Raw genomic sequence first — 16,908 nt, 5'->3', positions numbered from 1 at the left:
GTCGACGTGCTCATGAAAGGCGCGAGGAGGTGGTGGAGGAAAATCAGAGTCAGGTCAGTGACTCACTAAGCATGAGGAGAAATCCCTGTTAAACAGCCTCAATATTATGTTGTTGTCGTCTTTAATTCTTTGATCATGAGTCTACAGAAAAGCACTGAAAGGTTCTGGAATTCCTTTTTAACATGACTGTATCCCTTAAGTGATTGTTTCTGCTCATATTCCAAAGACGTAGAAATACCACGCTGGCATGAGTGCGGCGTAATCATTGCAGCCTACATACAGTATTGCATGCTTTGTAAACTGCACTGATTTCTATCTTCCCACAGAACACCTTCACAGCTCTTCTGCAGCTTCTCCCCGTGTTGGTGCTAATCCTCATATCAGTGTTTACTCAGATGATGGCCACTAACCCACCCTACAGTCTCTTCTATAAGCCGTGAGTCTGTTCGACAACATATGGGTCTCACTACTGTGATTTTTAGCCATCCTAAGGGTTCTGACATGCTTGACGCTGTAAATCCACTGAATTAATTTGGTTTGGTTTTGGTTTCAGAGCCATGGGGCTAGTGGTGTCCAGGGAAACGCAGCACATGGGTGTACCATACTATGTAGACAAGGGTTTTGAGAAGGAATACCGTGGCGCTGCACTGGAGGAGCTCGAGAAAACCATTGAGAACGACTATATTGAACACCTGCAGAGCAGCTGCTGGAAAGAAAAACAGCAAAGTAAGCAAGCAGGTTCTTTGTTTGGATGGGGAGTATAAACTGCTGGGCCAAAAAAAAAATTTATATTTTAATATTTAATTTAACATTTAATTAAATATTTATATTTAAATATTTAATATTTAATTAGACTGCCTTTAGCTTTGGTGATGGCCCACATTTGCTGTGGCATAAATTTCGATAAGCTTTTACAGTGTTAAGACATTTATTTCCATCCAGAGTTGCATTCATTTCCCCCCCCCCCAAAATCTTGGATTGATGATGGTAGAGTCAGACAACTTTGTGGGCTTTCTTGAGCCATGCTTTCAAACCTTGAGCCTAACATTAGTATTACCATTTTGGAGTATACCTGTGCCATCAGGAAATGGGGGGGAGTCCATTGATTGGGGATAAGTGGTTTTCTTAAGGCTACACAGCTAAATAATTTATTTATTTATTTCTCTATTATTGTAGGGTCTTAACTTACAATATAAAAGCGCCTTGAGGCAACTGTTGTTGTGATTTAAAACTATATAAATCAAATTGAAAATGGGACTAAATTTCCATATCTGTGATGATTCAACAGCTGCAGAGATTTTTACTGGTAGAGGATTGTACCTGCTTCCCAGAGTTTCAGCCACACTCCCATGCTGTAGATAAAAGATTGACGTAGCTAATGCTAGCTAGCTTGGTGCATCTATAGACGGCGCGGATGCCTCGCAGAGACATCGGGTCCTGCTAATTAGTGCTGACATGTAAGATACATTTCACAGAGACAAAAACTAAGAGCAGGCTTAACCACATTCAAATCCATGTTTTTTGTTTGTTTGTTTTTTGTTGTTGTTGTTTATTTTGTCAGATGACTATTAAAATGATCCAACAGCAAAAACATGGTCAAGAGGGTTCAGGGCAGTGAATCAGATTAGCTTAGGTGATGCTGATCAGTCATACTTAGATGCTTGTGCCTGTACTTCCCTGTCACTAAAGCAGCCACACCCCTCAACATTCATAACTGAAAGCCTTTAGCAGGTGGTATAGAAATGAATCTCCTTTACAGTTGTTATAAAGAAAGTTTTTGTAGCCAGCCTCAAGTGACCATTTGAGGAACTGCAGTTTTTGGGGTTTTTTTGGGTCCTGCTCTCAATCTTTAGTAATGTTTCTGACTGCAGGATAAAACCAACTGTGTCCATCTATTTCTCTGTTTATGGTAAGCTACATTATCAGTCTGCTGCAGCTTCATATTTGTCATTCTGTTTCCTTTGCAGAATCAGACTTGGCAAACCTCGGACAGCTGTACCGAGACGACCGCTTAAAGCAGAAGGCGGAGACAATGAGGCTGGAAAACTGTGAGAAACTGCATCGATTGGTTGGGCGTCAGAGAGGAAAATAAGGACTGTCGGAGAGGAGAAAGTGTTTCTTTACAGACTTTACAATAATGTATTTTACCTAAGTGTGTAATTTATCCAATCTGGCCACTTTGTGAAGAAATCTCTTTGGGTACAGCACAGCCAGTGGGAGATTATGCCGCTGGGAACGATGTGCCTTCTCTCCTCGTGTCGATGGTAGAAAGTGAAGTTGCATGTTAGCTGCCGGCCCTAGCTGTGGTGGTAGCGGTGACAGGTGCGCAGTCACTGTGGAAGCGTGAACGACGTCTCAGAGCCTTTAAACTTTCTTATAGAAATGGCATGACATAAGGGGGCTCCCTTTGGGGTTACAAAGGCAGTTGTATGTTCACACATACATGTTTTATCTGGTTGGGTTTTGTAGTTCACCTGTATTTATTTTGGATGTTTCTGTGTCCTTGCTCAAATTTTAGGTGTATTTATTTAGTGGATGATAGAAGAAACATCCATTTTTCTTTCCTGTTAGAAATGAAGTACAGTGTACTGTAGTCTTTTATTTTTAGTCTGCAACATTTTATTTATGATTGAAACATAGACAAATCACTCATTTGGACCTCGAGCAATAGGAGGCACAGTAATATTTTACAGAATATGCTGTTTTCTGTTTGTGCTGCCAAAAAAAGGAGCTGCTTCCTACAGCAGAGCTTCAGGCTCCCTGCGTCAGCGCTTGCATAGGTGTTTATTGTGTTGGTCATTTAGAAATGGCATTTCAGCCGAAAGAAAAGGCAGTTCAGTGTTTCTTGCTGTATATGGGGAACCTTCACTATAAGCAGTTTGTACGGTTTTATGGAGTTTAAATGGCTTGCAATACAGTTTTTTGTTTGCTTTCATAACTGCAAGCTCAGATGCTTCCAGAAAAATGGGTTTTCAGCTCAAATCTAGATATTTTATAAATCCAATACCCGTAATTTCTTCTGATCTTTTATAACAATAATGATCATTTAAAAATAAACGTAAAAAAAAAGAAAATGTTTCGAAAAACTTCATATATAAGAATTGAATGGCTATGATTAGACAGCCTAATCCGATAGTGGTAACTTCAGTCAGTAGTGGCTGGGAGTTTTTCAAAGAAGCAAGCATGTCTCTTTGTGCTAGCAGTCGTAGTCCTCCGATGCACTGCTGCCTCCCGGTGTCATTTTGTAAATAACGGAGACTGTTAAACTCCTTGGAGACTTTGTTTTCCACAACTAACTTGTGGGTATGATCATTTCATCCAGACAGAAACCAAAATTGGGACTTTTACTTGCCACGGTCTGGTCAAATCACGTCATCACTAAGGGGATTGTAACTTATGGAGCCCTTTATTTATATATATATATATATATATATATATATATATATATATATATATATATATATATATATATATATATATATATATATATATATATATATATATATATATATAATTAAAATGAAAAAGCTCAGCTCACACAAACCCTATCCAGACATTGATACTTGTTGCTGCGCACTAGGACTGCCAGACTGCCTTAGCTGTTGTCATACTTGTGAGATATTCAGGTTCACCTCAAGCACTTTTTAAGTTCATAGTGACTCCATATTGTTACTGTTGCATGCATCTTTGTGATTTTTTTTTTTTTTTAATTAGTTCCACATTATTATTTTTGGCTAATACATCTTCATAACTGCTGAAATTATAAATGTAAACTGTCAGAATATATTCTGCTCCACACTGGAAGTCACAAACATGTAAATGGCATTATATTTACTGTGATACACACGAGTCAGGGTTTGGTATTAATCAGTGCGGACATACCCCTTGAGTTAGAACTGCAAAGTTAAGCTTTCAGCCAAAAATACCACAAAATTAAAGAATAATCAGAAAATCTTCTTGGTTTCTGTCTGGTTTCTTTTTCACGGTGGCTCTTTGAATGCATCATTAGTTTGGTCACCTTGTTAAACTAGAAAATGATAGAGGGGAATAACGCATCCTAAATTTACCTCAAGCTCAGGTTAAGCTGCCATTTAAGAACCAGCTCTTAATTTCTAGCAAATAATCATGGATTTAAAAACTATATCACACAAAAAATATCAAACGGTGAGCTTCAGCTTCACTGTTTACTGGATCTGAACCTAATTTGCGTTGTAGCCATGATGCAAATTGTTCAAACTGGACTCAAAGTCTTCAGATGTTTTCACTTTTTTCAAATTATTTCATTGTAATTGAACTTTGAATTGCTGTATTTTTCCTCCATCATTCTTCACTCTAACCCTTATACAGAAGCATGAACAGTAAAAGGTCCCACAGTTCACTCCATGTCAGGATTAAAAACCAAGCCAGTGGATTCAAAGAACTCTATAGTTTTTAGATAAAATTGTGGCGAGGCTTAAATAGTGACAAAAGTGTAGAACTGTTTCTCGAGCTGTCGCTTGTGAAATAGAAAAATTGTAGAAACTCTAAGATTCTTCCTGGAGTTCGCCCCACAGCCAAACAGAGAAGCCCAGCAAGAAGGGCCTTCATCCAGGTCGTGACCGAGCGCCCAATGGTCAACAGTTTCAGACGTAATCTTCACAGATGGGAAAGCCAGAGTGGCTTCAGTCCACTGACTGTCCTTGAGCGGCTGAGCCAAAACCCAGATGTGACGCTCATGACACTGGTAGAGAGAGCTAGAGATGGCAGTTATCCAATCTGATAAAGCCTGAAAGGATTTGCCTGGAAAAATGGAATAACCTGCCTTTATCCAGGTGTGCAAAGTCTGTAGACTTAGCCAAACAGATAAAAAGCTTTTAAAGCTATCAACAAAACTTCTGCAGAGCACTGAGTAAAAGATCTAAAGGCTTTTGAAAATCAAATACTTGTGATTTACTTTTAGACAAATTTTGGGGGGGAAAAAAATCTGGCATGCTTTTTACTTGGTTATGGGAAATTTATTGTATATTGATGGGTTTTTGTTTTTTTTAATCTTGAAAATTAAAAAAAAAAGTGTGGAGTCTTAAAATCTTCTCAAAGCACTGTAAACACTTATCTAAGACAACTTGTTTGTTAAGCAGACCAAATGTACAAACTGAGAACGTCTCGTACTTTGAATTACATGAAAAACAAACATTTGTTTGCTTTTGCATATTTACAGGGAAGAGCGAGGACAGAGAGGCATCATGAGCTACTTAACCTGGAAATATCTTGGCTCGGGTTCTATAAAAGTTACAAGCTTTATTCATTGGGTCATTAATATTGAACATGATTGAAGAAAAGCAAGTGGGAACGCTGTGAAAAACGCTGCATCTTCGTTGGTGTGCACACAGGGTTTAGTATTAGTGTTCCTTAAAGCCAGTCCTGAAAAATACTAAAAGCTTCCAAAATCAATTACGGTGCATGAAACATTAGCCTCGCAACAAAAAAGGGGAATTTCACACTGACAAAAAAAAAAAAAAAAAAAAGCCAACTGTTCTCACTGATTTGTGCGCACGTAGCTTGCATGAGAGTTTGTGATTGGCTCGAACAGTGACCGCTGTGATCGGTTTTGGATTGGCACAGTGGAAACGTTTTGTGCAAATTCAAGTATAACGTAACAGCTTTTTTTTTTTTTTTTTTTACAGACTTTAAAGTAAACAACAGTTTAGAAATGTAACACTTAATCAAAAGCACTGAGTATGTAGTAGAATAAGCATGTAGGTACTGTTTCACCAAAGTGTCACATTGATAAAATAAATCCAACACAAACATTACAGTAAAAGGATATCAAAGTCTTAAAATTAGATCTTTAAAATCTGTTTTACACCTGCAGTGAAAACGCTTCTGTTTGAAATCAACTTGCCCCTCTGGCCAGACTTTTGGCCTTCTGGACGCTAATCTGGGGATCAACTTCAAGCCCAGTTAATTCAATATTCAGCCCAACTGTATAATAGGAGCATTTTTTAAAACCTCTCTACATCCCCATGAACTTCAGAGCAGGTTACGTCTGAGTGATGTGCAGCTATATCCATGAAAGGTCTGACATGGTCTTTCAGAATGCTCCCACTCTAATCTGGGATTATACTTTATGTAATCCACGACTGTATGGCTGTCTCAGAACAAATTAGCATCTCCACACTGCAGTCTATCCTTTTAATCTAGAGTGCAAGCAAAGGTTACACTGCACCATACGCAGAGCCACAATCTGTGCAACTGAGAGACAATGAGATCAGTCTTTTCACTTTATCTCAGGGACACCATACTGATACAATATCATACTGATGGTTTCATTTCTTCATTTTGAGGTCAGCTTCTATGGCACTACGGCGCCCTCTGGTGCCTCCATCCTGCAGTGGAAGTGGGGGAAAAAACGTTTAGTCTGAGCTTTAAGAGACTAAATGAAGTATTTTAATAAAACCTTCTTTGTTTGTTTGTCTTCTTTGTTTGAATATATGTAACTGCAGTTTTAAAGGTAGTAAAGAGGGTACTTACAAAAAGAGAAAGAAGGAAGGCAGGGGAAGACATGGACACAGTGTCCTGTAAGAGGAACATGACAGATAAGAGCTGCAACTCAGTAGTGTGCTGAAAATCTCAAACAGGAGCAAAATAATACAAAGAGAGAGACAACACAGTACATTCAGCTAGAGGAAAACTGGAGACAAGCTTTAAAAACACACATTAACTGCTATAACACTAGTACTACATTTACTATGTTTTGTTGCTGCCCTGCCATTACATTACAGGACGATGCCACATGTTTAGCTCAGGATCTTTATATCATGTAAGCTACAGATATACAGAATACTGTTGTCAAGCCACTTTTCAAGGTACTGCAGGACATTTCAGTCATCTCCTACCTTTCAGTGATTTAGAGGTTCCCATTAACATCAGTATGCTATGACCCATCATTATTTAACTCTTTAAACTTTCCTATCTTCAAATGGGTTATCTGTAATCAGAATATCTAAAGAAACAGAAAAAGACATTCTGCCAGACTAGATGACCGGGAGGAAAAATACTTTTTTTCACCAAATACTTTGGGTGTAAGTAACATTGAAAGTCAATGTTAAAAATGAAAAAATATGTATTTTATATAGTATGGTCTGTAGCATAAGTGTTATAAAATCATTATTAGGTTAGCAGTTCTTTATGCAGTGCTTTTTGTCACAGAAACATCTTTTATAAATCAAACTAAAGCTGATTGAACAGTAGCTTCAATTCATTAGACCTAATATCGAGCAGTCTGCTTTCTTATTAAACACTCATTGAATGCTTTGGATAAACTATAAGTACATGAAGGCTTCAGACAATAACTTGAGGTTACTCTATTCCGTAACCTCTGTTCTCTGATAACATGAGTGAGGTAAGATAAGCTCACCTCTTCCTCGCTTCGTGCAAGGAGGGGTATCTGGTGAGACACCTCACTCATGTTATCAAAGATATGCAGACTCCCATATTGCCAGATAAGCCCATCTGAACGACTGACTGCCAACTTAGGAGGTCTCGTGGGGTCATCTCTAGCCCACACTTAACACAGTCAAACGTCAAAGGTGAAGCCCAGCTCGCTGCACATATCTCCTCTATAGAGACACTCCTAAAAAGGGCCCAAGAGGTTGCTGTGCTGGAGTAAGCCAATTGGATTGCCTCAGCATCTAGGCACTCCTGTTCAGGGGAGGAGAAAGGAGGAGGGCAAAAAGCTTCCAGCTCCAATGGGGTGCATTGGAGATAAGGATTTTGGGGCACAAAGGCCGGATTTGGCCTGAGCGTGACTCTAGAGTTATCCCGCGTGAATCGGGTGCACTGTTTGTGTATTGACAGTGCATGAATATAGCTGATATGCTTTGCAGATGCGAGAGCCAGGAGCAATGCAGTCTTCAAAGACAGGATTTTTATTTCCACCTGGCTTAGTGGTCTCAAATGGTGGCTGTGAAACTGCCCCCAGCATCAGGGATAAATCCCATGTGGGGACGAGAGGTTTAGAAACCGGGTGGAGTCGTTGTGCCCCTGTCATAAAACAGCGGACTAGCGGGTGATGGCTCACTGGGCCATCCACGAAGCCCACATGGCAGGCTGAAATGGCTGCTAGATATACTTTAATTGTGGAAAAGGCCTTTCCTTTATCTAACAGTTCCTGGAGAAAGGAGAGAATTGTTGTCACAGAGCACTGAAAATAGAGAGTGTGAGACTTTCCACACCACTCCTCAAATAATCTCCACTTGTTCTCATACAATGATCTTGTGGAGGGGGCTCTAGCATTCTGAATAGTGGCTATAACACCCTGGGTGAGTCCTCCCATACTCAAATTCAACCTCTCACAGGCCAAGCCCACAGGGTGAGGGTGAAAAAAAATCTCCCCCCTGGCCTGGGAGACTAGGTCTCGTCACAGAGGAGAGGCCAAGGTTCGCTCCACAAGAGGGGCATAATCTCCGCTAACCAATGGGACCATCGTCCACCTTGGGGCGATCAATATTATTGTTAGCCCCCTCTCTCTCACTCTGGTTAAGAGTGGGAGAAATTAAGGCCAACGGAGGGAACGCATAAAGCAGAACATGTGGCCAATTGTGAGCTAATGCATCTACCCCTAGCGCAGCCTCCTGGTCCCTCAGGGAGAAATACAGTGGACACTGAGCGTTCTCCCTCGAGGAAAACAGGTCGACCTGTGACTGGCCAAAGCGGGTCCAGATATGGGTCACCACCTGTGGGTGCAGGGTCCAGTCCCCGTACTGCAGGTTTCCCCTGGACATTAAATCTGCTCCCAAGTTCGGAGCTCCTGGAATGTGAGCAGCTCTCAGTGACAACAGATTGATGCTGCTACACATGATCAGTTTGCGAGCAAGCATGTGCAAAGGATGGGACTGTAACCCGCCCTCTGTCAATGTACGCCACAACAGTGGTGTTGTCTGTTCTGATCAGAACATGGTGATTTCTTAACAGTGGAAGGAAGTGTCTCAGTGCTAGAAATGCTGCTAGCAATTGTGGCCAGTTTATGTGAACACCCCTTTGTCGTGAGTCCCAGTTGCCGCTCACTGCTCTGCCCTCATGAGTGGCACACTAGCCCGTGAGACTCGCGTCCGTGGTCACCACCTTTCTGGCTGTGAAAGCCCCAGTGACACCCCCAAAGTGAGAAATGTGGGATTTCTCCAACAGTGGAGTGCTGCAGCGCAATCTGCTGTCACTCTGATATGGTGGTGGGTATGGTGCTTTCGATTCAGTCTCCGTGATGCAACCCATTGCTCAAACTCCCTTATATGCAGTCTGCCTACTGGAATGACTGCCAGTGAAGACACCATTAATCCCAGCATCTGCAGGCATCTTCTGAATGGGAGATATCTTCCCACCTGAAAAATGCCGGCATGTCATAGCATTTTTTTGACTGTAATCACCGAGAGACACGCTCTGTGCGAGGTGGAGTTTAGAGCTATTCCTATGAAAGAGATGGCCTGAGCTGGCTGCAGGACACTCTTTTCATAGTTTATGGTGAAACCCAGAGCCATCAGGTGATCCACTGTCAACCTGGTGTGCTCTCTTCCCATTATTTCTGACTCTGATAGCAGCAGCCAATCGTCTATGTATGTTGCTATGCGGATGCCCCGCCTCTTCAGTGGGGCTATGACTGCCTCTGTGCATTTCACAAATACCCGAGGGCTCTCCCGAGTTTTAAATGCACTTTAGAACAGCACATAGCGACACTACATATGAGCGGGCGTAGGGAGGTTTGAGGTCTTCACTCACCCCGGTTCTGTTAGCCGTCAGGACTGGGGGGCTGGGAGGAGGTGCTGGCCGTCAGATTGGGGTCTCGGATGCGGGGCCTCCCTGCTACTGCAGATAAGGAGGTGGTCAACTTGCCTCCACCCCAGAGAGAAGGGTTACATCTCCCCTCACCACACTCCCTGCCGGTGGCTGATGCCCTCAGACGTTGGTGTGTTGGTGGTCCTTGTCGTCTGGGGCTGGGCGCTCATGTATGTACTGGCTCACTCCTGGTGGCCGATTGGCGGGGCCTGGCGCCTGTGGCCCGGCTGGGCCCCTTCCGGGGGGTGGGATGCCCTCAGGCCTCTGGGCTTGAAGCTCGGTCCTCTCTGGCACAGCTGGCTGCCGGCAGAGCCTGCGGGCACGCCAATGCAACCCCCTCTGGCCTCTGCTCCGTAGCTGCTGGGTGACCTCTCGTTTGGGGCTCTACTCAGCTCTTCCCAGGAGGGTGGTACGGTTCCCCCCCTTTTGGTGGTCCTCCTCGGGTCCTTGTACTCTGGGGCCTCTGGATATCTGGGGCCTGGATCTCCTCCATACCTGCTTTATACCCTGGTGGACGGGGCTATGGCTCCGCACACTCCCTAGCAGATCGTTACATGGAGAAACCTTTGGAATACAAGTATGCTGATCCACACAGGTGTGCACACGGGTGTTCACAGACGCGGACTACACCCTTCTTGGCTGCTGCCTCAAAGCACATTGTGCGCTGTCTATCTTGCGTGCTGCACAATATCGTTTAATATTCAGTATCTACTGTTATCTACTGCTAGCTAGTTTATTGTGATGGTGCTGTATTTATTATGTTGCTCTTTTTTTTGTTTGCTTTCTCTTCTGTTTTTTTTTCTCCATACAGGTGATCCAGGTGTTTTGTTTGTTTTTCTTTCTTTCTTTCCCCCTTTCTCACCGTCTCTTCTCCCCTCTGTTTTTCTTTCTCTCCCTCTCTTTCTTTCATTCTTTCTCCCTGTCCTATCCCCCAGCCATGTCTGTCCCATTTGTAGCAACCGAAAATAAAATAAATTCATAATTGTAATAAAGGTAAATCAAATGGACCAATATGGCAAGGCCATGATGATCCACTTGGTAAAATAAATCCGCTTGGCATCTTTCTTGGCCTTAAGACAACAATTCTGATGGCTAAAGATCCAAATGGGACACAAAAAAAGGAAAAGAAAAAAAAAAAGACAGTCCTTCTTCTTGCGGTCCGACTGCTTGGCTGGTGGTGGGGCACCCTGAGCAGTGGGTCTTAGGGTTCTGCGATCCTAGGGGACCCTGGACCGCGACCTGCGGGGCTGGGTGGCGAGGGATTTTAAACGTCGGCACGCCGGGTGGACGGCTGGGGCTCTGAGCAAACTTCCGGCAACTGGGTGGAGACGGGGGCACAGCCTGGGTCTTCCTAGTGAGACACAGCTGCAGGGTCTCTCCCTCTTTCTTTTTCTCCTCGCACCGTCTTTGTATGGTGGCAACGGCAGTCCCGAAAAGGCCAGCGGGGTCGATGCTTTCATCCAGAATGTCACATTTTTCTCTGTCCAAAAGCCCCGCCAAGTTCAGCCATCTTGCCCTCTCCTGCAGGATGATGATGCTGAGAGCTCTGCCCGCCGCTTGTACTGCTGCTCTAGTGAGGTGGAGACACTGGTCCGTAACGATGCCCAGCTCTTCCCACAGCTCGCTAGCATCGGGCTTCGCAGCAGCCTGGTCCTGGAGCTCCGTCGAGTAGGCTAGCAGGAGCGATGAGGCGTTCAATGCCCTCACAGTGGTGGCAACTGATTTATACGCTTTGTCAGCCAGGGAGGACTGCAGGCGTTTGGCCTTGAAGGGCAGGGACGGACCAGATGACATGGAAAGTTTCTGGTTTGGGTGGAGATGAGAAGTCACTAGATTCTCCACTGTGAGGATTTGGTAGATGCCCTTCTCCTTCATTCCAGCGTAGTCATATGCCGCCGCTCCCTGCACGGGGTTGGGTGACGAAAATGGCTTTGCCCAGCAGCGTGTGACCTCGTCCACGCATTCGGGGAAAAGCGGCAGTACCTGCTTAGTAGTGCGCTTTGCTCTGGGGAGCCCTTTACCCTCGTATCGTGAGGTGGAGGTCTCCGTTGTCACGTTGGGCCATGGGACTGCCAGCTTTCCAGCTGCCCGTTTTGCAACATCAAATAGCTCCATGACACGGGACTGTGTGCCGGTGTTATCACAATCGATCCCTTGAGTCACAGAATTCCGACCAGAGGGGGCAAAGAAAACGTCGTCATCCTCACCCGAGACGAGACGTTCCAACGGTCCCTCAGAGGATTTGCTGAGTAGCTCGTCATTAGCCTCAAGGGAATCAGACAACATAGCTTCGCAGCTGACCTAGGCATCGTCCACCAGCGGGAGGATGATATCCATCTCGTCGCCCCAGCTGGCGCCTGGTGTGGCTGACTCAGTGTGCTCCATCAGTGCGCCAATTGGAGACAACATTGGGTACTTCTTCGACAGGCTAGCCTGGCAGGCTAGAATTGACGAAGGCTTTTCAGAGTAAAGCGAGCACAGTGTTCACATGAACCTGGTGTGGAAATAGCCGCTTGGGCGTGTTGCAGCCCGGGGCACATCACAGAAGCGTCATGTGTATCTGAGCCTGAGATTTTGCAACCGCAGGGGAAAATTCTGAAGAAGCGATAAGAGGAAATTGAATGACGGGTGACGCTGTGTCACACCCTTTTACCCGGTCTTTAAGTCTGACGTCATTAGCCGTGCCTGGGACCAAACTCCGCTGCAGGTCCCTAAGTCAAATGATCACTCCAGCATTACTGAGAGTTGAAAAACTGTCTAAATTCATTCATCTGTAATAAAATGATTAGTATGGATACTCTACCAGGTGTAACAATTAAGTTTAACATCCAGTCATCCATGAAAACAGAATTTATTAAATTTAACGGAGTTAGAGGTTAGCAGGAAGTTAGCTCACTAGTTTCCATCTAAATATAACATACCATGTTCTGACTGAGGGATTTCTGAAACAAATTAAGATGTACAGCTCTGCTATCACTTCTGACATAAATGAAGACAGGAAAGTAAACAGCAGTGATGTTTGTAGGGTTACCAAAGTTTGGCTAGCTGGTATATAATGATGTGCTGCGTGATCGCTAGCGACACAGCTATGTTAGCATAATATAAACAGAGAAGCTGGAGGATGTTATTGTTACTCATTAACAGGCAGGGCAGCATAGCTGGTGACTTTTTTCCATTCGATAAAAGTTAACATGAGGGTTCTTGAAGGTTAGGGGCAAATGCAGTTGCATAGCAGGATCCTGTAAACGGACCAAACTTCAGTCAGGAGAAAAACTGAGATAATCCATCCACAATACAAGGTTAGTCATTAAAATACTACTGCATGGGCTGAGCTGTAGTTACATGTAAAGTTTTAAAAACTGAGCTTTAAAATGATTAGTGGTAATAAAAACCGAGAGAGGCCAACAGTGATCACTGACTGTTTTTAGGGGCTTGTTGAGATTAAATAGAACAAGATACAAAGCATTAAAACATGTTAAAAATACCGCAGCCTTATTAAACGCAGAGTAGTTTGGGCCTGGACGCAGGGTTCATCACGTCATCACTTAAAAGACTGGATAGGGAGGAGGGTGGCCAATGCTGGCTGGAGTAATGACATGCTGAGAGAGCGTCGCCCATAGTGAGACACCGAAACGAATGTTTGAAGGAGAACAACCTGATTTTCATAGCATACGAAGCCAATGGCTACCTGAGAATAACTGATTTAAAATTAAACGTCATGCTTTGGAAAATGGCCATCAAATAGTTTGGCATCACTTTCTTCTACCTTTGTTGTCTCACCCTTTTCTCTTCTTCTGTACTCTGCTTTTGTCAAAACTCTAGTGAAGCACCTTGTCAGTAGAGTCCTGTTTGCGCGTGCTCTCACGGCCTCTCAGGCTCTTGGCGCTGATACCAGATTCTGACGTCTCCATGATGAGCTGGGTAGCTAGAAACTGTTGGATCTGCTCCAGCACGTCACGCTGCATCTCCAGAGCCATGTGGTACACGTCGTGGTCCAGGCTGTTGTACATGACTGCATTCTGAAACATCAGCATGATGTCCCTCTGGAACTCGGCGGTGGTCCGTATCAGACCGTTCTCGATGTTCTTCTTTATGGTTGCCAGGTCCATGGGCCTGGAGAACAAGAAGCGAAGACAGTTCTGTCTGAGATGTTTTTCCTCTAAAGCTCCAGTAAAGTGATACAAAAATATTCTTTGCTTACCTGTGCACAATACTGTGGTATCCAGGCGCAATTTCTTCTGTTACTGGCTGAAGGAAGACATTTGCATACCTACAACAGGTTTACACGACGCGTTACAGAAAAATATCGGAGACTGTGCATTTAGTGTTAAAGTTATGAATCAGATTCTGACCTGTGATTGGCTGCTGCTCGCCACACAAGCATAATGGCTTTCTTCCAGATTTTGTGAGCCTGTAGAGCTTCCAGATCCTCACTGCACACAGAACTGCATGTTGAAGGTCAAAAAAGGAAATTGTATGAATGCAGAAACTAATCTGCTGCAAACTCAGTATTCTTACATCATCAGCACCATCTAGAGCAGGCGTCTCAAACTCGTCACCCCTATTTGCAGCCTGTATATTGACTGATGTGTACACTTATGTCTGCATTTTTATTTTGTTAAATACAAACAAAGTTATAGCAGAAGTGTTGCCACGTGTCTGGTCAGAAAGAGAGTACCAATTTGTTTATTTGGTAGTTCAATGAAAGGCTTCAGTGAGAAAAAAAATCATTCGCATTTGCAGTTTTTTCTTGTTATACAATATTTGACATTTTAAAAAACAAACAAAACACCACATTTTCAGAAATATTTGTGGGTGTTTTCTTGTTTGTTTGTTTTGTACTCCTTGAACACTAAAGTGGTCCTCCAATGAGATGATAGTGCCAGCAGTGGCCCACAGCTCATTTAAGTTTGAGACCCCTGATCTAGAGTATAAATGCATTTCACTTACAACTGCGAAGAAGCTGGGCTGCTGGGGATGGAGTCTGCAGTTGTGTGGAGCTGCAGTGAAGAGGAAGCCGTATGGAGGCTGTATCCATCCTCACTCTCACTGGCTGCCGGTTCTAGCTCAGTTTCGCCGTCTGGCTCTGATAGGAATTCTTCCACCCCATCTCCCACTTCTTCTCCACACACCTCTGGCCCATTAACTTTGTTTTGCAGGTTAGTCCCCGAGGCCTTCTCTCCTCCCCCAATAGTTATTGCGTCCTCCCTCTTCGTCTCCTGCAAAAATGTATAAAGGCACAGACAGATTCAGACAAAACTGAAAGTGCCGGGTTACTGTGGAGCACACTGCAAATTTTAGTACAGCAATTACAAGCATCATGCTCGCTTTGTCCTCATACAGTGCTATACCTTTGGATGCCTTTCTGTCACTGGGTTATCTTCTAATACCGAGTCTGTCAAGATAGTAGAAATGAATAATAAGGTTTGCAAAATGCATAGTCTGACGCAAACTGCATGTTACGTGGCAAGGCAGTACAAATGCTTAAGCATGGATGTTCGTACCTCCGTGGATTTTTTCAGGGATTTGCTGTGCCCACTTCTCACGTTCACATTTTCTGGATGACATTTGGGTTTTTGAGTGAACCGCCTCTCCGGTCTCTCTCACTGCTGCAGCCTGTGGAGGCGTTCCACTGCGGTAGTGCTCCAAAATCTTTGAGTTGCATCCAGATGAGGAAGAGGGAGGAATGCTCCTCAGTCCCACAGGAAATCCTGCAAGATGGTTATCTTGACTGTTGCAAAAAGAAGAGAGTGAAGCTTCTGTCCTCTCCTCCAAGCTACAGTGAAGAGATGAAGACTGTACAGCCCCAGTGGGCACTGTGGGATTGTGTGGCTCATGAGGCTGGAAAGGCCCAGAATCCCAGGCAGCAGACAGAGCGTGGCCATTTTCTTCACAAAGGGACAGAGCAGCCTCAACTGCAGCTGCATCCAAAGCATCAGCAGCTTCATCAGCCTACAAAAAGAAGCATACAATGAATGCTCATATTGTAAAAAATAAATAAATAAATAAAAATCCAAACAGGTCTCATAAATTATTTAATGTAACCTAAACAGTAAGGTTTGTTGACTTTTAGAACCTTCTCTTCAATGATGGCGATGATGTCCCCCACTGTCTTCAGGTCCAGCTCATGACACAGTGACACAGTCACATCGTCCTCACTGAGCTCTGACACCTTATCTTCTACCATAGAGGAGACAGGCTGGCATCCAGGGGCCACAGATGGCACCATCACATTTACCTCTGCATGAATGCAACAACTGATTTACTATCTGTTTAATATTTCGACACCATGAATCTAAATTCTTATTTGGTATAGCATTATTACATCTTTGCTAGTTTAGAGCAGGTGGCCAAGAACAGATCTGATCAACAGGTCACAATTAAATCCTCTGTATACAATGCAATGTTTGTGATATTAAGAATGTGAGGGTGTTGGATCAGAAAGTGGACAGACCTGCACTTGCTGAGATGTTTGATTGAGCAGGAACAGGAGTGGTGGCAGAGAGAGGAACACTGGAGGCAGAATCTACACTGACCATAAAACCTAATGGAGGGGAAAACTGGGCGGGGCCTGCTTCCAGGAGACGGGACAACATCGGGGCACCTGTCATGCAAGTATTCACACATGCATTAACACATGAAGTGCAGAGCTCTGACAAAGCACCTCAGGCTATCAGATGGTCAGAGTATTAGCAAACATTTGCAGCAATGGCATCACCAGATAGCACCCATGCATTCAGAGTTCAAGAGTAAAACTAACAATTATAAAACATGTTCAATGAGCTAAAGATAAGAAGACCTATGGGACACTTTTTCCTGTGTCAAAGAGGGTTCTACTGAATGCTTTTTTTACTGGTATGGTAATCTGTTGCTTTGTGAAACATTTCTGTTTATCGAAATCCAAAAAGTAAGATTTGCTTTTGTAACAAGACATTTTAACAGAGATCAACAGTGATCAAACACAGCATCTGTACCTGCTGCCTGAGAGAGAGGCTGACAAGGTGGAGCCAGCTGCAAGTCATGTGCTCCTGACACATTACCTGTGGACACGTCACCATCTCCAATCTGAGATAAAGATGCATACACAAATCAAACACGTCT

At 43.8% G+C, this 16,908-nt stretch overlaps 2 protein-coding genes across 4 annotated transcripts in view; one reads left to right on the top strand and one right to left on the bottom strand.

Annotated features, from left to right (window-relative positions):
• Positions 1-6,365, top strand: part of dnajc18 (DnaJ (Hsp40) homolog, subfamily C, member 18) — a 14,255-nt gene extending 7,890 nt beyond the window's left edge. The window contains exons 5-8 of the mRNA XM_004564033.5: positions 1-53; positions 327-436; positions 554-726; positions 1,968-6,365. The exon at positions 1-53 is cut by the window's left edge and continues 60 nt beyond it. Of these exons, the coding sequence (XP_004564090.1) occupies positions 1-53; positions 327-436; positions 554-726; positions 1,968-2,092 (461 nt within the window). The 3' untranslated portion in view covers positions 2,093-6,365. The remainder of the gene's footprint in view (positions 54-326; positions 437-553; positions 727-1,967) is intronic.
• brd8a (bromodomain containing 8a) overlaps positions 5,253-16,908 on the bottom strand; it is a 19,174-nt gene continuing 7,518 nt past the window's right edge. For 2 of the 3 annotated variants that reach the window (XM_004564034.4, XM_076889133.1), the window contains 11 exons: positions 16,782-16,872; positions 16,262-16,411; positions 15,884-16,047; positions 15,312-15,759; positions 15,159-15,202; positions 14,758-15,026; positions 14,160-14,252; positions 14,009-14,077; positions 13,638-13,920; positions 6,511-6,555; positions 5,253-6,365 (listed from right to left, as the gene is read on the bottom strand). In XM_004564034.4, the coding sequence (XP_004564091.1) occupies positions 6,306-6,365; positions 6,511-6,555; positions 13,638-13,920; positions 14,009-14,077; positions 14,160-14,252; positions 14,758-15,026; positions 15,159-15,202; positions 15,312-15,759; positions 15,884-16,047; positions 16,262-16,411; positions 16,782-16,872 (1,716 nt within the window). In that variant the 3' untranslated portion in view covers positions 5,253-6,305. Of the gene's footprint in view, positions 6,366-6,510; positions 6,556-13,587; positions 13,921-14,008; positions 14,078-14,159; positions 14,253-14,757; positions 15,027-15,158; positions 15,203-15,311; positions 15,760-15,883; positions 16,048-16,261; positions 16,412-16,781; positions 16,873-16,908 lie in introns of all 3 variants that reach the window. The other variant, XR_191513.2, reaches the window with a different exon arrangement.

The sequence above is a fragment of the Maylandia zebra genome, linkage group LG10 (assembly GCF_041146795.1).
Source record: "Maylandia zebra isolate NMK-2024a linkage group LG10, Mzebra_GT3a, whole genome shotgun sequence".
In the NCBI taxonomy this organism is placed as follows: domain Eukaryota; kingdom Metazoa; phylum Chordata; class Actinopteri; order Cichliformes; family Cichlidae; genus Maylandia; species Maylandia zebra.
This window is presented reverse-complemented; position numbering and strand designations above follow the sequence as displayed.